The sequence below is a fragment of the Setaria italica genome, chromosome III (genome assembly GCF_000263155.2).
Source record: "Setaria italica strain Yugu1 chromosome III, Setaria_italica_v2.0, whole genome shotgun sequence".
In the NCBI taxonomy this organism is placed as follows: domain Eukaryota; kingdom Viridiplantae; phylum Streptophyta; class Magnoliopsida; order Poales; family Poaceae; genus Setaria; species Setaria italica.
The window spans coordinates 3,747,328-3,771,978 of NC_028452.1; the positions used below are offsets into that span (position 1 = coordinate 3,747,328).

The window sequence follows — 24,651 nt, forward strand, 5'->3', positions numbered from 1 at the left end:
AAAGGAAACGCAAAATTGACGGCAACTTTCTAGTGCAAGTTATATTAAAAAAAAACTTTTAAAAACACATGTAATGTTGTCCAAAACTATTTCTTAGTACAAATTTACGCATGTAATTACTCTATCCGGTACAAATACTCGCTTTGACTCAGTTTGATCAAATGATTGACTAAATTTGAGAACATAAAAACTATAGGTGTAAATTTGTCTTGCAAAGTTGTAAGTACATCATACCTATTAGATATAGTAAGCATATTTTATTAAAACAATAATACAACAACGGTTAAAGATAAAATTAAAAGGCCATAAAAATTCAATGGGCTACAGAGAGTACTCACTCCGTTCCAAATTGTAGGTCGTTTTAGTTTTAATGTATGTCTAGACGTATAATAATATCTATGAACCTAGAAAAGCCAAAACAATCTACAATTCAAAACGGAGGGAGTACTATCTAAATTGCTTCTAAATCTAAGTACCCTGAGTCAACTTTAAACTACATGGCACTTGTTTTATACTGTATTATCGAGGACGTCTTTTTTTTCTCTAGAAGCACATATAAATGCATCAACGTGTGGACACCACAATGTCATCAACCAAAAAAAATGAAGGCACCACAGCAAAATTTAAAATAACAACCACCACCAGTATACCCATAATCACAACCCGCACTTTTGAGTTTGAAAAGTAACGAAATTTAAGTTTAACTTAGTTACAAATTCATGCCAAAAAAGTCCATACAGTATACTACTAATCCTAAACTTCATAAGCTTGAAGTTGGAAGGTACTTCTAGAGCGTAACCCTGCTAGCTAGTCTACAGGGGTACTTCCATTCTGGAAGGACTCATCAATCAGACAAACGCATCAAGGGCATTAGAATGACGGACGCCCTTTTGAGTCCGACGACGAACTGAAGTGGCTCGACCTTTTTCTTCCAAGGGTCTTCCATGTGAAACTGTTTCCCTTCTGTAAACCACTGGTAATGACTTCATCTTCACCATCATCTTCAGTCTCATCCTTGCTGTACGATGAAACTCCAGCCCTTCCTTTGTCAGGTGTCCACGATGGGTTGCTTGCACCATCTGCGCTGTTCTCTAGAGATCTAGGCCTCTTCCTCCTCTCGCTAAAATCAACTTCTTGTATGTCAGATAAATAAGAGGTCCTCTTTGCTCTTGGAGTTATCTTTCGAATGTCCTCAAATCCCTCATCGGATTTCATCCACTGGTCGCTGAAGGAGTCTGAATAGACGACCTCCTTCCTACGTCTCTTCGAACCAACTGAAATATTCTCGAATTCGTCTGCCACGGTCCTCTTGGTTACAGTTTCATTATTGGCAAAGACCCAGTCTGGAACCTCATTTCCGTCCATAAGTCTAGATTTGTAGTTTTCTCTTTGCCTCCTTTCCTCATCCATCTTCTCAAACAACCAGAACTCTTCATCATTTCGAGCAGCCAAACGATTTATCTCACGCTCACTGGGGATATCAGTTCCCAGCGAGCTTGTGCCTCTCCTGAGGATCTCCTGCAGCAAGGCTCGCCTGTCCTGTGCTGTAATGGAAATGACATGAAAATATATCATGTTAAAATACAATGGGTACATGCAGAGAAAATTAAATATTGAGGAACTGTGGCGTTCAAACTCACCAGTGGAAGTTGTGTTAAATAGCCCAGCCTGGATAACTTTTGCATCAATACCCATCTTCTGTTTCGCACGGTCCAAGATCTCTTCTTCAATTGAGCCAACACTAACGAGAACAAATACACGCACTTCATTCTTTTGTCCTATACGATGGGCACGATCTTCAGCTTGCTGGTCCATTTGAGGGTTCCAGTCACTATCAAAGATAATGACAGTGTCTGCAGTCTGCAAGTTCAATCCAAGGCCTCCGGCACGTGTGCTGAGGAGAAACATGAAATATTCTGAATCCTTCTTATTAAAATCTGCCAGTAACCTTCCTCGTTCTTCAGTCTTTGTGGATCCATCAAGCCTCATGTACTTGAAACTGTACATTTGCAAATATACTTCCAAAACGTCAAGCAGTTTTGTCATCTGAGAGAAAAGTAGAACCCTATGGCCAGCTCTCTGCAGTTTTGGAAGTAGACGATCAAGCAATTCAAACTTTCCTGATGCTCTAACAATTTCTTCCCGCTGATACATGTTATAATGCTCTACAAATAGGTAGGGATGGTTGCAACACTTCCTAAGCTGCATTGACAGATTTTGCAGAGCCTTTGATCTGAGACCTGCACGCGCACAAGTGGTAAGTACATTAACCACACAAAACACAAGGAAAATGGAAGTGCAAGTGTGACACAACGTGACGATCCAAATAAACTTGTAACACAGATAGGTTCAAATTTTACTGGCATTACAGTATTATTACGCACTGCTCCATCAAGGTCCAGGTGAAAAATTAAAAAAAAATTGTTTCACTCAGAAACATATATTCTCTAGGGGGGAAAGGATCGGTAGTATTAAAGGGCAATAGGGCATACCAGATCCTAGTGCAACCCTTTCCCTGCTTGTGACTTGTTCATAGTATGCTTTTTGCCAAGCAGACATGTCACACTTGAGAATTACTTGTGTTTTCACAGGAAGATATTTTTCCACTTCATCTTTCTTCCTCCTCAACAAAAATGGACGCAAAACCTGGGTAAAAACAAAGGTTGCAGTGAATAAATTCACATACATTTTATGTGCTACCACCTCACCAGATCTCGACCAAAAAGATGAGGATGTAAGTGGGGGACCATGTGGCAACATCTATGGAGTTAAAAGAACCGAATGACTGAGTGAATAGGGGGGCAGCATTACTCACTTGATGCAAACGATGTATGATTAGTAGCTGTTCCTCATCATTAAGACTGACATCGCATGCAAATGGTGCATTAAACCATTCCTCGAAATTCTGGGATGAATTAAAAATATTGGGCAGAATAAAGTTTAGCAAAGACCACAGCTCTTGTAGGCTGTTTTGGATCGGAGTGCCAGTTAAAAGTAGTCTGCGGCGGATCTGATATCTGTAAATCAAGTATCAGCAATCTATAAGCATGATTTTTGAATGGTCCAAACAAATTAATTTAATATACCAATGGCCGTCACTAAAGAATGAACAAGGCTGGCACATAAAACTAGACATGGTAAGAAAATAGTACTGAGATATGATAGAAAGCAGGTGTCTCAATCTATCAGTTACACTTCTACAAAAACTTCATAAGTATATATTTGGTATACTACCAAACTAATTTAATGGTTAGCATTAAACCTGGTGATAAAATCACTGCATTTACATACAATATCATGACAATTTAGTCATTTTAGACCAACAATTTAATCAATTATGAGCCGGCGCTAAACACTATCTGATCAATATAATGGCTTATTTACTCAGCTACCGCTGTTTTTCAAATAGCTAGGATAACCTTCTTCACGAAAAGCAGAAGGTATGTCTATGTGATAACCTGCAAAGACAGGTGTTTGAGATCCATCTGTGAAATGCTTGAAGGTGTAGGGCCATTGTCACCACATATGAGAAAAAGTTCTGTGGCAACTGGCTGAGACTAATTTCATGATCATTATCACAAGACTATGGGGCCCAGTACTAAATATGAAACTTGATGTTCTTCACATTTTCAGTGGCTGGTATTTCAAGTGGTTTATAGAGCAAAGTGTCAACTATCAAAAAGGCATTACTGACAACTAAAGCCATTCCCAGATAATAATTGAGTGAACACCATCCAAAGGTACACAGAACAAAATTATGAATAAATGATTTACCCGGAAACTAGTGTGCGAGCAAGAGCACATTCATGGTTTTTCAGACGATGTCCTTCATCAACAATCAAATAATGCCAGTGAACCTTCTTTAGGAACTTCTTGTCTTTCAGTATCAAATCATAATGCGTGAGCAAAACATTAAATTGTAGTCCATGCATATCAAAATTCTTATCCCTTAGAGCCCTCCGCTCATCTGGACGACCATCGTACAGAATTGTAGCAATGCTGCAACAGACAATTGAGTTAGGGTAACTTCAATACATAGTAGAATGGAAAATGCACTCACAAATTTTGATGACCCCCCCCCCCCCCACACACACACACACACAAAATGAAACAGTACCTGGGAGCCCAAGTTTTGAATTCATTTGACCAATTTGGCAATACTGCTTTTGGAGCAATTATTAAGTGTGGCCCTGGGACCTCTTTCTTCTCCAACAGATAAGCGATCAATGCTATGGTCTGAATTGTTTTTCCCAGACCCATCTCATCAGCCAGAATGCCATTCAAATTGTTGTTAAATAAAGAAAGCATCCATTGGAGACCCTCCAGTTGATATGACCTTAATTCCCCACCTTCGAGAGCTGATGGTTGTTCTGTTACCTGTAAATCCAAAGAACAGATAGAAACATTAGATTCATCAGTAGTACACAGCGTCATAGATTGTACTACAATTTTGCAAAAATAAAAGGACAAAGTCAAATTAGTAGCATGAATTCCAATGAAAAACAGATCTGGAATCAATTAGCAATTGAGGTTTTCCATTTTATACCTTCAAGAGTATAATATTAGTTTTACAACCAGAAAGAAGCAATCAAAATCATTTAATGCAAAACAATAGTAGTCCCCTATATAATATTCCACAAATTACAAGAGATTGAATGAGGAAATAATAATGGGCAGTTTTGGATCCTAAAGCATCAAGGATTCCCATATAATTTATTTAAATCCTCGCAGTATCTACTAGCAGCAATGCTCTCCCTTGTTGTTTTCCCTAAATAACAGTACCTACCATCATCAGAGATTCAGATTAATTACATCGCCAGCAAATGCATAAGTTGTTTAATTTGGGTATGAATGTGAGGGTCAATAAATCTGCACTCATTGTATACTGTGGGTGCTAATACTCCCAACAGAATGGCACACCAAAAGTTCAATAAATGGATAGTGAAACTTTGTTGTACCTTCTCTTCAATGGAATGGACAGTAAAATCAAGCCTACGTCCTGCATTGAATTTACGTTCATCTGCCGAACCAGGAAGGTCATCTGAAGGAGACTCCCCAGGTGATTCATTTTTGACATCTGAGATTTGCGAATAATCCTCAGATTCTGACCCTTTTGGCACTTCAGCTCCTTCTGGCTGACTAACATGCTCAGCATCTTTTTGTCGCTGTACAGCTTTCCCAATTCCTTCAAGAAGCTCATTTGTTTTGTCAAGGAGCATTTTCAGACGTTCATTCTTGCTCTCCTCAACCATCCTCATATACGCTTCTTGATCACCGATTTTCAGAAGATTCAATCTATTTTTCTCTTGCCGTGAGATACGCTGACGTGCCCGAAGATGCCATGCCTACATTTAGCAAGTAAAAGGCTCTTAAGAACTAAAGTTGCACATCTAGAACATGCATACCTCTAGGATAAAGCCATATTACAATATAGTAACGTTATTTACTCTGAAAGGAAATGCAATCATGTGCTAACAAGTTGAAAATAAGATGGTACACATATTTCCTAAATACTTCTCAGAATTTGAACATATGTTGCATTGAAATCTTCAACTTTCGTAATCACAAGGAGCATAAAAATGTTGTTGAGATGCAAATCATAGTTTACTGTGCCACAATTTCAGATAGATGAACAGATAGCGTCCTAAATCATACCTGAACTCCATCATTCCGCTGCTTTCTTTGTTTGAATGTAGTTGCCAATTGCACCTGGTGTTCCCTAGAAGCGTTGAGAATTTCTGTAAAAAACTTCCTCTTCCTTATATCTGCCTGAATTTTTTCTTCCTCTTCAAGTCTTGACATCCTCTAAAGTTTGAAAGTACCAACACTGTAATCATGATTTGAGCTGTATCTAAACTACCAGACCTAATTATCAGAAGATATATGACACAAACCTCTGTGAATCTCTTTTTGCGGTGAACATCATCAGCATCCATTAAAAAGCTATCTCCTATCCCATACATGGCAAAAGGATATCGTATCCGCATCATCCCCCAGTCAAACAGTTGCCTCTCAGGATACGCACATTTCTTGTGTAGCCAATATTCTGCGCTGATATCGGACCGCACTTTCTTCTGTAAGTCTAACAACTGCACAAGTATATGAATAGTCAGCAAGAATTCTATACTTCTAAATATAAGCATGTCAAAGTCATATGTGGTAGTTTCAAATAGATATGGTGTCTAACGAAATAGATAATAGCTGGTAAAGGGAGCAGTAAATATGTCCAAAGTCTGAACCATCACAACTGCTGCTGGAAAAGCTTTTCTAAATTTGTGTAACACCTACACCACATATATCGTCAATTTGCACTCTATGCTATCTTGACCACAAATCCATCAGAACATACACATCTCAGCAACACTTAAGTGCTGGACATGTCACCTTTAAGTAGCCAGCATTTTGTACCATAGAACATTGCTGATCAAATCACCATCCCATAGAACTTGCATGCTCACCACATGAAACACAATGACTAACTAAAAGATTTTGCATGTATGTAGGTCCAATCCATGAGCATGTCATATTAATATATTATGAAATTGTTTCATAGAAAAGGAATAATGCAAGCACAGTGATAAGTAACCAATATCTGCCAAAGAGGCTAAAACGAGCCACCAAAGAGAAAGTAAGGATGGCAAAGTAGTGTATGGTTATAGTCTTCTAGATAGCCCAGTTACCTTTAGCCCGTACAACTCAAGCAAACACTTCATTTGCAAGTCTTCACCCCTAGTAGAAGGTAACCCTGGCACAATAAAAAAAGAAATAAGTGATGACACTGCAACAGGTAAAAATAACGATGATCAAACAACTCAGCAAATCTTTAAATAAGTCAAGCAAGGACAAAGCTCTAATGGTAGCTGCCAGGAAATTAAATGCAAGCACATGCAAACTATATCTGGATATGCTCAACATTCGGTAACAAGCGGATAGCATCTATTGCACAATCAAAGACAAAAGTTTCATTCCAGATTTGCTGTTCTTTTCCACCTTTTTAAAGTTCAATCAAACTGAGCAGCTGAGGCAAAAGAAAGCCTGGGCTCAGGTCAGGCCACTTCAAATAGCCGAAAGAAAGCATGGGACCGATGCTAGACCAAAGACAACCATAAGACCAGGGATGCTGTTGACACGGGAGGCTAGAAACATAAATGGCCAAAGTGCCTTATAACTCCCCACGAATTGGTTTGCAGACACTCCACTCCTCGAGCGCCTATTACTTCTTTAGCACTAGGTTATGTCCTGGACAAGCGTTTTGTGCCATCTACCTCTGATCCGTTAGATTGAACATGGATGGCTCAGATCATACATTGATTCTCCTAATGGGAGTTGGATTCTCCTACCGTTAGTTGGATTCTTCTACAGTTAGCTGTGGTCAACTCCCTCCCTCATCTACCATTGCTCCATCAGATAACATGGATGGTTCAGATCCTAGGTGGACTCTCCTACCGTTAGTTGCCGCCAACTCTCTACCTCTATTTCTACTTCTCTCCCTACCACTCGAGGCAACCTCAAGCGCGTCCTCGCTGTCCCTGTCTTATTGATGCTGTTCGGAGTTGGAAGGACATGGTGGTGACCGTGATGAGGTGGCCTGCAGGCACGTCGTCATCAGTGGCTGGAGATGACTGCCACCGCTATCATTGGAGACAAAGGTGAAGGAGTGGAGATGACGGTGCTACTGTGCTACACGGCGCAAAATTGGGGAAGAAATGAGTGCTAAGTAGTAATTAAGGCTTTGGGAGTAGTACATTTGCAAATCAGGTTCGTGGGAATGCTATACAGGCTATTTGACCAACAAAAATATCCAATCAACACAACCAGGTATGCAAGACCATGAAAACTAAACTGGGAATGGAAACTTCAAAAAATCATTCAAAACTAATGCAAATCAGAAAATCAGTCAGCAAACAAAGTACAAAAATGAGTCCCTCTAAGACCTTCGAGTTCAGCTAGCCGATGCTGGATGGATGCATTGAATCGTCCTTCTTTCAGAGCAGCCAAATCTGAGTAGGATACGGGCATTCTTTGATTCTTAAATATCGCATCTTCAAGCTCTTCAATCAAGGTAGCCCCCTGTAAGGTAATAGCTTTACTCAGTCAAAACATAAGAGGAAAAGATCATTTAAAAGCTAAATAGCGAGTACTTCACGACAAAAAAAAGGAGGTAAAGAAATAAGAACTTCAACCAAAATACCATGATAAGAATATGATGATCACAAACAGTATATTATTAGCAAACACCTCAACACATAATGAAGGTAAGAAATTTTTATTACTGTTTCAGTGAATAATCAAAACTCAAACCAGAATTTTTTCAATCAAACAAAATTTTTAATTGCTCTGCTGGAAACTGGATGAATCAAACCATCCACCAAGGGCAAACCAGTGCTTAACACAGTTAATAAATAGTCCTAGCCAAACTTCATCAAAAGCGTTGGGTCATTACCAATCAAACCCTAGCCACCTGTTCACAAACAGATCAAGTTCCGTAGAGCCCAAGCCCATTGACCTCCAAATTTCCAAATGAGTGAATGACAAACACCGTTAGCCTTTCTTACCAGAACATTCACATTTTGATCAGGCATACCACTTTGTCCACTATCTAACATTAGAAAGTCGTGCAATTCATGCATTTCATAACTCCCTGCCAAAGAAGAAGAAAAACAACTGAAAGTGAAACCTGCCCTACTTGAATACATATCACACCACCCAAGAGAGCAAAAAATCACATATCATGCTTACTTCAGCATGGATATACAAAATAAACCACATCATCTTAGCAAGTAGGAAAATTTAAGTTTATGACAAAGGCTCTACAAAAATAATGTATTTTCTAGAGCAAGCAATATATTGCTGATCCTGACAGAGCATCAGAAGTCAGTAGAATTTCAACAGGAAAATCTAAATACTCAACCATACATTATCCAACATAGTTACCCCATCCGGGTTCAAAACAGATAAATCTATCAGCAGCCTTGTCTACTCCAGCATAAACAAGCAAATATGTCCTGACAAACTATTTCACCTAATGAATATCAGTACTGTACCTCACAGAGGCATTTGCAGGAGTTATAGAGGTGCATCTGGCCGCAACACGAACCATGACAGCATTACTACTAAGGGAAACAACCAATTGCGCACCGCAAAAACATCACTCCAAGTGCAGCCCATACCTAATCCCCAGCAGGAAGCACGCTCGAATCTAGAAAGACTAGCGAAAATCACAGCTAAATCACGTCAAATTCCACAGACCCTAAGCGAATCTCCTAACAAACAGGCCCCCAACACCTCGGCACAAATCCAACACACAGCCCCGGGAGCACTCGACAGAAAGGGGAAATCACCACACAAACCGAAGAACCACAGGGACGCACCTCGGCAGCACCGTCAGCGGCGCCCTCCGTGCAACCCTCCCCCGCGGCATCCGCGACCGCCATCTCCTCATCCCCTTCCTTCTCCGCCTCCCCCTCCTCCTCCTCCTCCTCCTCCTCCTCCGGGTGACCGGAACCGCCGTCGTGGTAGATGGACGAGACGGCGCGCAGGACGTCGGGGGGAAGCGGGAGGTTGCGGGAGAGCAGGTTGAGCGCGCCGATGAGCGTCCTGGCCTGCTCCACCGCGCCACCGGCCTCATCCACGGCGGAGACCACCGCGGGGGGTGCCACCGCCACCGCCGCCGCAGAGTCCACGGACGCCGCCATCGCTAGGGTTTCGCCCCGCGCCGCCTCCGCGGGGCGAGAAGGCGCCGGCTCCTGCTCCGGCGGGTTCGAATCGGCGCGCGGCAACGGTCTGGTGGGTTTTGAGCGGGGTTTGATGGGGTGTTTTCGCGCCGGCCTCTGTCAGGGGAAGCCGAAGCTTCGATCGATCGGGGGAGGCGGGCGCCGCGGATGGCTGGGCAGCGGATGGGGAAATTTGGAGATTCTTTTTTCTTTTTTTTTCTTTTGATGACTGAGTTTCGGGTGCATATATTGGATCGGGTTGGGCTTGGATGGGTGGGATCCGATTTGGCGGCTGGGTGGGTGTGGTGGATCGGATCATGGTGTGCGTGGTGGTATGGGCCATGGGGTGGGCCTGGGCTGAAAAGGCCCAGCCTGTATTTTAACCTAACCGAACTCGGCCTTAACAGGAAGACTTGGGTACTTTGTTTCCACAGCATTTTTGCTCGGTTTATGCGAATTTAATCAAAGAATACTGACCAACTTCAGTTCAAAAATGCAATTAAAGTTAAGAAATATTCATTTTGATTGGTCACGACCCAATTAAGTTAGAAGTATATACTCCCTCCGTTACCTCCGTCCCAAATTATAGGTCATTTAGCCTTTTAGATTCATAAATTTTGTTATGCACCTAAATATATATATTATGTCTAGATGCATTAAAAAAATCTATAATTTAAGATGAGAGGACTATAAGCTAGACTTAAGAAATGTTTGAGTCCTGAGAACCTGAACGGGGAGATGCACACGCATGATGATAACTCAAAAATTACTCTTCTCAAGCACTATGGAGTATGGAATTCGCCGCTTATGCATGTTTCTGTCAACATCAAATGTTGTCATGTCCTCAAGTCCTCAACCCACAACCCTATCCATAGGGCCACTCCTCTGATTTGGCATCGTTGAGCAACACACATTATGAGAACCCATTCTAACACCAATGTCCACCGCACCAAAAAGACGCACATGTACCACCATATAGACACGCAAGGCCCAAACTTGTGGCATCTTACCTTCTCCTCGCTTTAAAAATGCCCCCCTACCATTTAGATATTCTCGATCGGAGGAATGAACCTTTGCAAGCTAAAAAAAACTATGTATGAACGTCAAGTTGAAATGTCCAGAGACAGTATTTAACTTTTCATTAATAAAAACCCAACATCTATCGCAAAATAAATTAACTAGAACCTCACAATTCATCCGAGGAAACTCACATCCACCCGAACTTAGAAAATGGAAATATTACGAGAAATAAAAACTAACTGGCTAGTAAATTGTGCCCAAATAATATATCATGCCTTTTCTTACCCTATTGATACACCTTGGAATGGAAGCTATGCGACACGGATACGGATACGTAATGGTATCGGTCTTGATATGGATATGCAAATACACGGATACAGGGTCACGTTGAAGTATCAAAAAATACACAGAGAAACAATAAGTATTAGTTGGTCAGTACATCCATTGAACATTCACATAGACTCCACTATGATGAAAAAGAGTCTCACGCGTGAACGGTGTATGTCTTGTCTACTTTTCACAATTCTATTCTTCTTCTAGACTGGATTCATACTATTATTTTCAGTGGCATTTCTTACAAACCTTCTCTTGGCTACGACAATTAAATCTCTGCTATTTTCCTTATAAAAGAACATGAATATGAGTGGAAAAGGGTTTAGTCGACTAACTTTGAAATTAGACAAAAAGTAACTAAGTTGCTCGATCTTTTTTGATTGCGGACTTCAAGTCATATCAATATGTTTAATTCTTACTTTGGACCACGTAGATATGTATTTTGTGCAGGTTTGACCATTTTTTTTGAGTGATGAAAAGAGAGAGACTTAAGTTTATAATTGTTTCATTATAAATAATCTTCTCGGACCTGTTATTGAGATAGGGCATACTCCCTCTGTTCCAAAAAGAATGTAATGTTAGTACTATTTTGTATAAATTTGGTCCAATTTGAAATTGGTTGACTTCTCGGGAAGCGAGAGTTGCATTTTTTTTAGGACAGAGAGAGTAGATAGATAAACTCAAATGCACATTTGTTAACAAGACCTAAATTAGTACTAAAACCCCAGCCAAAAAATCATCTAAAAAAAGGAGAACACAGAAGCACGAATAAAGTTTCCGCTGGAGTTTATAGAATATCATCATTTTCTCCACACCTTTGGCCCCCGTGTAATGCAGTTGTGGACCATGGAACATCGAGATAGTGATTGCCTTGTCCACAAGGCCAGAAAAGTGGAGGTAGCTGGCACACATTAGAAACTAAAGCAACCTACGGTAGTCGATGAGTCTGACACTATATCATTTTTAGGTATGCTGGTGTTGCACGAGAGCACAAAAAAAATATCATAATGATTGGAGAAACTTTTGAGGGAAATGCGTGCTTTTTCATGCCCTAATAATATAGGGTCACGATAATGGGTGGTGCCTTATTAGAAAATGTAATAAACTTATGGCTTATTTTTGTGTGACGTGCTAATATCGGCACTAAGAACATACCTCAAACTTATACGAATAAGTCCTGTTTGGAGAGGGGGTGCTAAAGTTTAGCACCCCACTTTTTAGCACCTTTTAGCTAAAAAGTGGGGTGCTAAAGTTTACCACCCCATTTTTTTTAGCACACCCAAGGGATGCTAAAAGGTGCTAATGGGTGCTAAAAGTGGTCTCAAGCCCATTTCCCCCTGCTGCCCCCTCTCTCCTCTCCATTTTCCCCAAGACAGTCATAAATGAGGGCAATGTAGTCATTTCTCACTAAATGTGCTAAACTTTAGCACTGTATCCAAACAACCCCAACCCCAAGTGCTAAACTTTAGCACTCTATTTGATGATGCTAAAATTTAGCACTGTGCTAAAGTTTAGCATTGTGTATCCAGACGGGGCCTAAATGAATAAATGTGGATGTTACTACTGCATGCATATAGGAGCGAGAGCAGTTTTCTTTCATGCATTTGTGTGGAAGTTCAAGAGGAGATGATAGGATCTAGACCGTAGAACACTGATGAGTTATCATCGTTTCTCCTTTTCGTCTCATGAAGATTCCAAAGTGTAAAACCGCAAATCAATGAATCACTTATTTTTTTCTTAGCACGACAAAATAGATGACTGTAGTGGACGGATCACATGGATGAATTTTCGATTAGCAACAATAAGTCGGTCACTGACAGCAACATCATCATCATAAGATTACTATCATATACGAGGTTTTTGAAGAGTACTGCACATGATAGCGCAGCTTGTTTTATTTTTAAAGACGGCAAATCCGTGTGTGGATTGAAATGAAAGAACTTAAAAAAACCCCGAGCCTCTTCTGGAAGTTCGGAACTGCACCTATCAAAGCCGGCAGCTAGTGAAGACGGCCCAGCGGGGGGCCCACACCCCAGTTCCCACACGGCGGCGGCCGCGCCCGCCATTTACTCCGCTCCGACGTACCCCTCCCCCACCTCCTGAGCTGTCGATGACAGCAACCCCATTGACTCCCGACAGCCACAGCAGCGCATACCCGCGCGCCCCCGACACTCGGGCCCCACCATTCTAACCACGTCTGACCGCCACCTGGGCCCCGCTGGCATTCCCCACCCTACTCTGCCTTGTCCCCCCGCGCGGCCGTCGTCTCTCCCCCGTCCAATTCCGAATTCCACTGCGCTCTGCGCTGGCCCCCCCTCTACCTCTTTCTCCTCCCTGCTCGCTCTCCCTCGGATCCCACGCGGCTGCTGCGGCGGCGGCGGTGGCGGAGGCTGAGGCTGAGGCTTCGGGGTTTAGCGCGGGGAGGAGCTAGGGTTTTTGTGGGAGGAGGAGGAGGAGAAGGAGCGGATGGGGACGGCGGGGAAGAACGCGTGGGTGGTGCCGGCGCCGGCGTACAGGGAGGTGGAGGGGTGGGAGGGCGTGGGGGAGGACGCCCCGGGCTTCAGGTGCGGCCACTCGCTCACCGCCGTCGCGCCCACCAAGGGCCACGGCCCGCGGCTCATCCTCTTCGGCGGCGCCACCGCCATCGAGGCCGGCGCGTCCTCTGGCCTCCCCGGCATCAGTTCGGTGCTCCCTTCCTCGCATCAGCTAAGCTTTGAGTTCCGAATTCTGGTTGTGCTGGTCCTGTGCGTGTGATCTGACGGCGGCGTTGTTAACTGAAGGACTCGCGGGGGTGACGAACTCGGTGCATTCGTACGATGTGGAGAAGCGGAGGTGGACGAGGTATGCTGCTTGCTTCCTAGAAGGTGGAAATTTAGCTCAATTTCGAGTTCTACTTCTAGTTCGGAGCTTCCTGGAGGACAGACAGAAATGTATTAGTTATTGGGTTAAGTACAGTGAAATCTCTATGTTATTTTTCAATCCTGCGCGCAATTGCATAGAATTGTATGGTTTGCATCCATGTTTGGTGCTCATTATTGCTTGGTTGTATAGAATGCAGCCCTACTCTTAACTACCAGCATGCTGTTCCTTTGCTTGGTATAATTTTCTTTTTTGTGAAATGGACGAAATGGATTCAAATACTTGGGTTAAATTCTACATTTCTGCAGGTTACATCCCGCTGGAGAACCTCCATCACCAAGGGCTGCGCATTCTGCAGCCGCTGTGGGCACCATGGTTGTTTTCCAGGTAGTAGGAACTTGGGATCTTTGAATTCCGTTTTGGCGCCAACTTAGTTCAGCCGTGACTGATGCGTGTTGGTATAGGGTGGGATTGGACCAGCAGGGCACTCCACGGATGATCTCTATGTCCTTGACCTCACAAACGACAAGTTTAAATGGCACAGGTTAGGTTAAAGCCAAATATACTATTTTTTGTTTTTTTTCTATGTGCTTTCCGTTTTTGCTTGTTTGTCGGATTGTGGTCTAATGTTTCCATTTCTGGCACTCGATGCAGGGTTGTTGTTCAGGGGGCTGGGCCTGGTCCTCGCTATGGTCATTGCATGGATTTGGTAGCTCAGCGTTATCTTGTCACCGTTTCAGGAAATGATGGTTAGTCCCTTAACTGTATTTCTGCAATGATCACTACGTGTCACCCTTAATATTTTCTTAACTGTATTTGCTGGTCAGTTACTGCTCTCCAGAGTATGTGAATACATGCATGATTTTCCCAATATAACGACAGTTTTGAACAAAATTGCACCGAGAATATAAAATCAGCTACGGAAATTTCACTAGCGCATGATTAGTTTCGAAAAAAAATCAAGAAGCATTAAGTAATGTGTTTTTAGAAGAAGGCCCTTCTTAAAAAAATAGATACATGACTTTTCTATATTCTGGTCGCCAGCAATAAAACTATGATTTACTTGCTAACCATGATTATAACTCAGCCTAGCGGTATTACTTTGTTATCTATTTTAGTTATCATGTAGCCTGAAATCTTGAACCATTCTAAAATGCTTATTTCTTGCTTCTTATTATAAGTTCTAGAGGTCAGTGGTTCTTCATATAATTTTCTGAACCTATGCTCCATCTTGTGTAGGAAAGCGGGTCTTATCAGATGCTTGGGCTTTGGATACTGCACAGAAACCATATAGGTGGCAGAAACTTAGCCCTGAGGGCGATAGACCTTCAGCAAGAATGTAAGTTGATCCATGTACTTCAGGGAGATGGATGATGAACTCCGTGTTTTTTGTTATGCATATTATCTTCTTTGAATTCTTCTTAGAATGTTTGTTGGCGTTTTGCCACATCTTCCGTGTCTATCCATCCACAATGTTAAATGATTGGCAGAATTAGATTGTACTGGACGAGTTATTGCAGATTTTATACTTTAATTTGTGCAAACTTCTCTACCTTCAAGCCCTACCATTTGGAGATTGTTGAATATTTTTATACTTACTTATAACTTTATAGATGAACCCTCTCTAAGGAAAAAAGGGAAGGAAAGAAAATTGTATTGGTGGGCCAGTGCGATACTTATTTCATTCTAAAAGAATTATATGGTACTTACTGAGGAAATTCACATCTGCACTAAATAATTGCCATGGAACATACGCTCGGTGCAATAGATGATTGTTATATGCTGTAAATGTGACATTAGGCTGACACTTAGTGTCTATTGCTCTTTTAGGCATTGTGTCTACTTTGAATTTTGAATGCTTGTTTAAGTATGCAACGTCTTACTTTTAGCTGCTTTTAAATCACTACAGGTATGCTACTGCCAGTTCACGTTCGGATGGCATGCTTTTACTTTGTGGTGGAAGGGATGCTTCTGGAACAGTACGCTCCTTGTTTTTTTACTGTTCTGCAAATTTGTGTTATTTGGCTATTTTATCTGTTATGATGCTAACTGTCAACATTTCCCCAGCTCAGCGAACCTGAGAAGTTTATATGTTTAGATAGTAAAAATGAAGATCCCCAATAAAGGCTTATGCAATGCTTTCATATAATGGAAAAAATTATCCCTTCACTACTTTTCCTGCATATTTTCAAATTACCTGAGTAGTAAAGTCTTCTGTTGTAATGGTCTATCTTTGGATTCTGGATGAGAAAGCACTTGGAATTTAAATGCAAAATTTGCTCAGTTACATGTCAAAGAATTGAAATTAGAGAAATACCATTGCAAGGCAGTTCAATGGGTAAATGACGTTGCAATCACTGCTCTTTTAATGGAAACAATAGTGGGTAAAACAATGGTTTTGCTCTCCTTTTCGTGGAATTTAGCCTGCAGTGTATTTTGTAGTGCATGATGGTATTTTAGGTGTAGCTTGTGCTGTCCAAATGGGATGCCATAGCACATCAATGCAGTGGATTCCACGCTAGGATTGAAAAGGCTTTATCTTGTTAATCAAACTAGTTACTTCAATATTTGTTCAGTTCTTTTTTTAAAAAAGAAATATATCTGTTGAGATTTATTTGATGATAATTGCAATGCATTTGCAGCCACTTTCTGATGCTTATGGACTACTAATGCATACCAATGGCCAGTGGGAGTGGACTCTAGCTCCAGGGGTATCTCCATCTCCAAGATATCAGCATGCAGCTGTAAGTTAGACATCATGTGTGCAAGCTTTTTCGTTTAAAAAAAAAAGGGTGCAAGCTCAATTACTTGTTTTATATATGACAAATCCATGTCCAGCTGATTTGCACAATTTCTCCTGATAAACATCTAAGTGTATTTATTTGTTCTTGATGATGCTTCCTTCTTGCTCCACTTAACTCTGGCATGTTAGTTTGCTTTACTTCTCCTGATGATCTTAAACTTTAGGTTTTTGTTGGTGCTCGGTTGCATGTTACTGGAGGTGTCCTTAGAGGAGGAAGGGCCATCGAAGGAGAGGGCGCAATAGCAGGTGAGCTTACTCTTTTGCTCCTTCTACCTCCAGATATCTGTTTATCTCTTGGTCTGACTAAACCACACTTTCTGAAGTCCTCGACACCGCTGCTGGAGTTTGGTTGGATAGAAATGGCATTGTGACCTCCCGCACTTTAAAATCATCTAATGAGCATGATGCTTCTTCGGATCTACTTCGTCGCTGTCGTCATGCAGCTGCCTCTGTTGGTTCTCAGATATACATTTATGGTGGACTGAGGGGAGGTAACTTGCAATGGATATCATTTTTGGTGCTGCTCTGTCTTGTTTTGTATAGGTTCATCTGAAACTCAGAAAACCTTTTTTCTCTTGACATCATAACAATTCTGTCTGATCTGTAGTTTCCTTTTGTTATCAGTAGATGGCATTGGCGTGCTGATGTTTGTTTTTCGATGGAATGGCTTGTCACTTAGTTGTGTTTAGTGATTTAGTATAGCCAGCCAACAAGTATTTGGATAATTAGATTCATAGCTGTATAGTTTTCAAAAAATTAGATTCATAGCGTGGTAGATTCTTACTGCAACTGCCAGATTTCATTTAAATTACTGCAGCATTATTGTAGCAATTTTCTGAATCTCTTATATCAGGTAACCATAGGACCTCCTATGTTTAACAAGCCACTGGTATTTTATTAGCAAATGGTTGAGTAACTGATCTGCTTCTTGTTTCAATTAATTGTGCTGTTAGGTTTCAGTGTCCAGGTCTAGGTCATCCTTAATGCAACTTTTGGTGTGATTGCCAATTTACCATCAACTGTGCCACTGAAATCTAATGACATTATTTTCCGACAGATATCCTCCTCGATGATTTCCTTGTTGCTGAGAATGCACCTTTCCAGTCAGAAATTACATCATCTATGTACGGTGCTGATAGAGTCCCGAGGGGGGAAACTCAAAATAGAAATCATAATTATTATTCGGATTCACCTGTCCAGCAATCTTCAAATAACAGGCAAGACGCAGCTTCTGGTTTTAGGTTTCTAACTCACATCTTGGTGCCTGTAGAGTTTTGTGCTTTTGACTTTGTGAAAGTTAAATGAGTTCACACCATTTTCAGCACGGACAAAAAGTCAATTGACATGTTGATAGAGGCCTCAACTGCGGAAGCTGAAGCTGTAAGCGCTGTATGGCGAGCTGCTAAGGAAGCATCTGCAGCATCTTCAGAAGACAGTCTTTCAGAGGGAATAGGGTCTGAGTCCCCACTGAGTGAGACTTCTCCAATGCCTGAAGATTTTGATGATGGGGGCTCCCTAGAGCCAGATGTGAAACTGCATTCTAGAGCAGTATGTATTCTGATGGAAATTCTTTCCATAACTTTGTCAATACTCATACAATTTCTTCAAGTAGAATAGCTAATTACCCAATTAGAAACTAATGGAATCTAATATAATAGTAATGTGGCCTCTGCTATTTTCTAGGCTTTAAAACAATATTTGAATGAGATTTCATGGTTGACTGTTAGATTATATCTAAAGGATTCTGTACGATTTCCTTGCAAATGCTGCTGTTTTCTTCATCCAAGTTTTATGCTTTCTCAATTTTGATCAATACAATTTGGTGACCCTGTACTTCTGGTATTTGTTTTGAAGGTTGTAGTTGCTAAAGAAGCAGTAGGAGACTTAGGATGCTTGGTCAGACAGCTTTCGCTCGATCAATTTGAGAACGAAAGCAGACGAATGCACCCTTCAAGTAATGATCAATCTTATCCAGGCAGGAGAGCATTAAACAGACAACGATCGCCACAAGGTTTGCATAAGAAGGTATGTACTGATTTTGATTTCTCTCAAGTTTGTGGCAAGAGCTATGTGTTCTTATTCTCTTTTGTTGCAGATTATTTCGTTCTTACTTAAGCCAAGGAATTGGAGAGCTCCTGCTGATAGAACCTTCTTCCTTGACTCTTACGAAGTTGGCGAGCTATGCTATGCTGCTGAGCAGATTTTTATGCAAGAACCAACTGTTTTACAATTAAAAGCACCAATTAAAGTATTTGGTGATCTTCATGGGCAGTTTGGAGACCTAATGCGCCTTTTTGATGAATATGGTTTCCCGTCAACTGCTGGTGACATAACGTAAGTAGCCCCTGAAGTGAATATCACATTTAACACTAGTGAACTTTGTTTTTTCTGTGCACTATATTTGTTTTTGTATTGTACATTGTGGGCTTGTGGCCGTATCCGCTAATAATATCACTGTTATTGATGCCTTGTGTATTTACATTTACCCTTTCCCTTTCTTTTCCCTTTTTGTTGGTGGCTCATGTTGGGTTTCCACTTTAGCCTACCCTAAGTCCCTAACTTCCTTGGGACTAAAAGGCTTTGTTGTTGTTGTCGTATATTGTGGCTGTGTTCTGCCATGTAACCTGTCCCTTTTTATGTAACAAATTTGCTTTTTTAGGTACATTGATTATCTCTTCTTGGGAGACTATGTTGACCGAGGCCAGCACAGCTTGGAAACAATAACTTTGCTTCTTGCTCTTAAAGTTAGTACTAATTCCTGAAATGTCTTTGCCATTGCTGCAGCCATTATGTATAAAATTTAGTTCTGATCTTTTGAGAAACATTGCAGATTGAGTACCCAGAAAATGTGCACTTGATCAGGGGAAATCATGAAGCTGCTGACATCAATGCTCTTTTTGGCTTTCGCCTTGAATGCATCGAGAGAATGGTAGGCATAACAGTGCTACGTGTATTTGTTTGAATGAAAATATTGGCTGCATTAGTTGAATGACCCCTTTGATGCAGGGTGAAAGTGACGGGATTTGGGCTTGGACAAGATTCAATCAACTGTTCAATTACCTCCCACTTGCTGCCATGATAGAAAAGAAAATAATTTGCATGCATGGTGGCATTGGAAGGTCAATAAACACCGTGGAGCAAATTGAGAAACTCGAAAGGCCTATCACAATGGATGTTGGGTCCATTATTCTCATGGACCTCCTATGGTACTTGGTGGCCCTTTTTATGATCTTCATGTTCATCTATAGCATGATTATGAACAGTTTTTTCTTGTATAAATGCAGGTCTGATCCTACAGAGAATGATAGCGTTGAGGGTTTGAGACCAAATGCACGAGGACCTGGCTTAGTGACATTTGGGGTATGACCTTATGATTATTCTGTTGCTGTGAATTCCAGATATTTTCTCTTTCTTATTTACTTTATCAAGTGCTTAGCATTCCAGATTAAATATTGTGTTGGCTCTTCTTTTCTAAACAATCAATCTTATTGCTGGTCCTGCTGATCAAACTTGTTTCCTGTTAAAATATGCAGCCTGATCGAGTAACAGAATTCTGTAAGAGAAACAAATTGCAATTGATCATAAGAGCCCATGAGTGTGTTATGGATGGGTTTGAGCGTTTTGCTCATGGTCAATTGATCACTTTGTTTTCAGCAACTAATTACTGTGGTATGTATCTTGCACCTTGCTCCGTTTTAAAAAATATGTATCTTTTTTCTGAGATCTTTCCTACAACAGGTACTGCGAACAATGCTGGGGCCATACTTGTGGTTGGCAGGGGCTTAGTTGTTGTACCGAAGCTAATTCATCCACTTCCACCACCTGTTAATTCACCTGAGTCCTCCCCTGAACGTGGGGATGCCACATGGATGCAGGTCAGGATTAATCCATTTCTCCTTTACTTCTTTTTTTTGAGGGAATATATGATTACCAGTAAGAATATTTTTTCCAACAACACTAGGCTCAAAGTTGATAGAAATTATTGATTGCATGCGTTTTTTAAAAAGATATGTATCTCTCTCCATTCCTGTTCTGGCACAGTATAAATCGTCATGAGCTATTCTTTTCTTCTGCTGTGGGTTGGGTCTAACAATAGGTTGACTTACAATGGACTTGGAATTCTGTTTATTTGTAGGAACTTAACATTCAGCGGCCACCTACTCCAACCAGAGGGCGGCCACAAGCTGCCGGTGACAGGAATTCTCTTGCTTACATATGATACATGACAGAGCCACCTCAAGCTTCTGGATCTGTTGTTTGTAATCAGAAATTTGTTGGCAGTTTCAAGGTACATATGGTATACCCCAGAAGAACAATCAACCAACAGGACATCATGGATACAATTGTGAAAAGTTCCCTGGTGATCCATAGTGATGCATCGGTGTTAGCTGTAGTTGATGTGGTACAATGATTTGATCTCCTCATTGGGAAGCTACATAATAATAGTTCAGATCGCTATATGCTTCCCAACCTGATTCGGCCTCTCTGTAGTTCATTGTTTGGAGGGGAAGAGTGCGACAGTGATATGAAGGAGAATAATCAAAGTCTGATGTAGTTTGCCGTAATAGCTCACCTGTAATTGTAGTGCACATAGCTAAGAAGGCTTTTTTCCATGTGTTTGTATACCATGCCTCCAGTGTGGAGCCGCAGTTTAAACACAATAGCTATACAACTTATCAGATTCTGAGTTTAGATTGGCCTTAGATTTGAGGCTTTTCATCTGCTCTTTGTGGAGCGTGAATGTTTGTAAGTTAATGATTGAATTTATGTAGGCGTCTGTGCAATAAACTAATTAAGTTATGATCAAATTCAGCGACTCTGATTCAGGCTCTTTGTGGGAGTGCGAGTGCATGTTGTTGACGGACTTGATTTCCTATCAAGACCCAAGCAAACAAAAGCTGAACATTATTGTCTGCAAACCTCATCTCAAAGCGTTCATGTAAAAAAGGAATAAAGAAAAAATGTTCATGGAAAAAGAAACAAGGAGAGAAAAAATGTTTATACACAAGAAAAGAGTTCTGTTGGGGAAGAGGACTTCGCGCAGTACCCCCCTCCCTCATTTTGAGATTTTGCTATGGGCTAACATAATTGGTTCACAGAGAGGTGTTGTGATTTATCGTGTGCAGGAACGAAGAGACGGTGCGGAGGAGTGACTTCGCCTATTCCATGTCCGACCGAGGCAATGAAAGGACTTCGGACTTGAGAAGGACGTGCGAGCCGGGGCGGAGCAAAGGCAGCGAAGTTGTCGGCTGGCGGCGAAGACTTGGGAGGATGCTCGTGCTTTCGACATCCAGCGAAGTGGTGATGATGTCTTTGACACGTTGGTCCATACAAACCCACCTATAAAATGATGAGTTGTAAAGAGTGTGGCAAAAGTGATGTAATGTTACCGTAATACACCCGAATATACTTTGCATAAAGTGATAAGGAGGGTGAAGAGTTGTAAAGTGTAAAGATTACGTTCCTATAAAATAGGACCAAGAGGAATGCAAAAGGACACGTTCTAAACGGAGGGAGAGTTCTTTCTGGCTCCTCCGAAGTTATTCTTAGTTTCTTATCTTTCTTATTATCTCCATTTGGAAACTCGGTGGCCTCTCTTTGGGAACGGTTTCTACCAACAAGTCCATTAAAAAAATGTTCAGGAAAGAAGAAACAAGGAGTTCATATTAAAAAAAAATTTCAAAAGGGAAAACATGAAAAAAATAAATAAAAAAGTTTCTAAAGGGAAAACATGAAAAAAATAAACAAATAAAGTTTCAAAAGGGAAAACATGAAAATAAAGAAATAAATAAATTTTCTAAAGGGAAAACATGAAAAATAAATAAACAATAAAGTTTCGAAAGGGAAAACATGAAAATAAATAAAGTTTCTGAAGGGAAAACATGAAAATAAATAAATAAATAAAGTTTCTGAAGGGAAAACATGAAAAATAAATAAACAATAAAGTTTCAAAAGGGAAAACATGAAAATAAATAGAGTTTCAAAAGGGAAAACATGAAAATAAATAAATAAAGTTTTCAAAAGGGAAAACATGAAAAAATTAAATCGCTAGAAGGAGGGCTCGAACCTCCGACCTTGTGGTTAACAGCCACACGCTCTGGCCAACTGAGCTATTCCAGCTTTTGTGTCATATCTTGTGCACGCACGTTTATATTTAATAAAAGACCGATGTAATGGTGGCCAATTTGCTGGCAGTGATACCGTGGAAGATGCGGCAAAAGGAACTGAACAGGAGCGATATCAAGTTGCCAATCCTGGAACTAGTGAACCAAGGTGAATAGATGTCGACCCGGCCTCTGTTACAAGAAGGTTGTAAGAAACAACATAGCACGGAAAGGTTGTTAACCAGGTCTAGCTAGACTACTGAGACAGCAAACTACTGGCTCTGAAGTTGTTCCTACGAGGGCTCTGAACCTTGGTAGCGTTGACGCTTCCCTCATGGAGCTCAACCTTCCAAACCTTCTACTCCTCAAAATGAAGACTGTATGAATCTGAAAGGCACAAAATACATAGCAAGGTGTGTTGTCTGAGAGATGAGAAAACTTGGCAAGAATACTTTACATACCGGACTAGACTTTAGCACAAAAGAATATCTAATCATTCCAAAGCTGGACAGGTGTTCAACCAAAATAGAGCTACAATAGAAACTTCAATTTTAATTTAGTCCATTAAAGTATATGACGTTCCAGCATCAGCACTCTCTTTGACAGATAACCCCAGCCTTTTAAATGAATTTGTTAGCACAAACTCATAAAACTAATATACTTGCAAATGATGGTACCATTCCTACATGACTAATCTAAATATTCTTTAATACATAGATGGTGAAAGCAAGAAGTTTGATTCTTATGTAATATATCTATGAATGGTGGAAGTATTAATTAGTTTTCTAGAAATGGCATCCAACCATTTCCACTACAAACATCATTCGCATGAACATCAGCTACTTGTTTATTTATGAAAATCAGATGGCCCCTAAAATAATGTATAATGCAAGCCAATGATGTGGACAAGTGTATCAACAAGTAAACCAAAGAAGCCAAATAAAGCGAAATAGGATATATCAGTATGGGAAGTTGCATGCTTGCAAATTGAGTGGCTAGTTTTGTATTCAACCATTGGAAAGAAAAAAAAAGAAAACCAAATGACTGAACATGTGACACTACCAGCTAGCCTTCTAAGCCGGTGGGGCAGTGACGAGAAAAATGTCATTAGTAGTTGTGGCATCAAGGGAAAACAGTAGTTCCCAATGCCAAAGGACTAATTAAGATCTAAGAAGAATCACGGCAGACACTTATACACTAGCCCCCAATGGACAGAGGAATAGGATTCATGAATAAATGAAGCAATGATAGCATACTGCTGCATGTGTAACAACATGTCTACGAGGGCATTTTATTACTTATATCAAGAGACATTTTGTACATAATGCAAACAATTTATTCAATTTGAAAGTACAACATTCACCCACCAGAGGGTTTCATTTCTCCCCAACTGGCCCAGCATTCACTGTTTTTCTAGTGAAATCAGGGTTTTCTTTCTACCTTACTTTCTTTCCCACATGTCAAAGCAACTTCCAGAAGTATAGAAAAATTGAATAATGGCATTAGAGCTTACGTATGTTAAGTTTACTCAGGAACTCTAAAACATTTTGGATTTTCTGATCAAGCACTTCACATTTGATTTCCACTATCTTAAGGTGTTCAGATATTGCAGTTGACCTCTTTGCTGGATCAGGGCTTCCTTTTATCTGCACTTTACTTTTAGATCCCTGCCAAAAATAAAAACATTTTGCTTAGATCAGATCGTGCACAATAATTCTAGATGCAGCAGTTGCATATTCATAATGTATACCTCACAGAACAGTTGAAGAGTGAGCTTCTCTAACACCGGCGAATGTTCAAGGATACATGCCAGTGCACT

The 24,651-nt window shown here is 40.8% G+C and overlaps 2 protein-coding genes and 1 non-coding gene across 4 annotated transcripts; 1 reads left to right on the top strand and 2 right to left on the bottom strand.

The window, feature by feature from the left end:
• Window positions 1–603: 603 nt before the first annotated feature.
• On the bottom strand, window positions 604–9,937 carry LOC101786813 (probable ATP-dependent DNA helicase CHR12). 2 transcript variants are annotated; one of them, XM_004960412.2, is made up of 12 exons: window positions 9,372–9,695; window positions 7,935–8,070; window positions 6,681–6,745; window positions 5,895–6,089; window positions 5,656–5,805; window positions 4,959–5,345; window positions 4,118–4,377; window positions 3,775–3,999; window positions 2,816–3,017; window positions 2,493–2,646; window positions 1,641–2,240; window positions 871–1,544 (listed from the first exon to the last, which is right to left on the bottom strand). In XM_004960412.2, the coding sequence occupies exons 1-12, from the start codon at window positions 9,693–9,695 to the stop codon at window positions 871–873; spliced, it is 3,372 nt and encodes a 1,123-aa protein (XP_004960469.1). The 2 variants fall into 2 exon arrangements, with proteins under 2 accessions (XP_012700312.1, XP_004960469.1); XM_012844858.2 differs by having other exon boundaries at window positions 604–2,240; window positions 9,372–9,937.
• Window positions 9,938–13,532: 3,595 nt separating this feature from the next.
• Window positions 13,533–21,558, top strand: LOC101752664 (serine/threonine-protein phosphatase BSL1 homolog). Its single transcript, XM_004960413.3, has 21 exons — window positions 13,533–13,746; window positions 13,847–13,907; window positions 14,234–14,312; window positions 14,390–14,469; window positions 14,580–14,674; window positions 15,165–15,264; window positions 15,835–15,904; window positions 16,568–16,669; window positions 16,893–16,974; window positions 17,052–17,219; window positions 17,786–17,945; window positions 18,051–18,276; window positions 18,583–18,753; window positions 18,824–19,062; window positions 19,388–19,472; window positions 19,559–19,657; window positions 19,735–19,934; window positions 20,013–20,088; window positions 20,262–20,397; window positions 20,467–20,603; window positions 20,864–21,558. Exons 1-21 carry the CDS (start codon window positions 13,533–13,535, stop codon window positions 20,945–20,947), a joined length of 2,664 nt encoding a protein of 887 aa, XP_004960470.1. The 3' UTR covers window positions 20,948–21,558.
• A 1,216-nt stretch (window positions 21,559–22,774) lies between these two features.
• TRNAN-GUU lies at window positions 22,775–22,848 on the bottom strand. The gene has a single exon. It is a non-coding gene; the product is annotated as a tRNA-Asn (tRNA).
• Window positions 22,849–24,651: the final 1,803 nt, after the last annotated feature.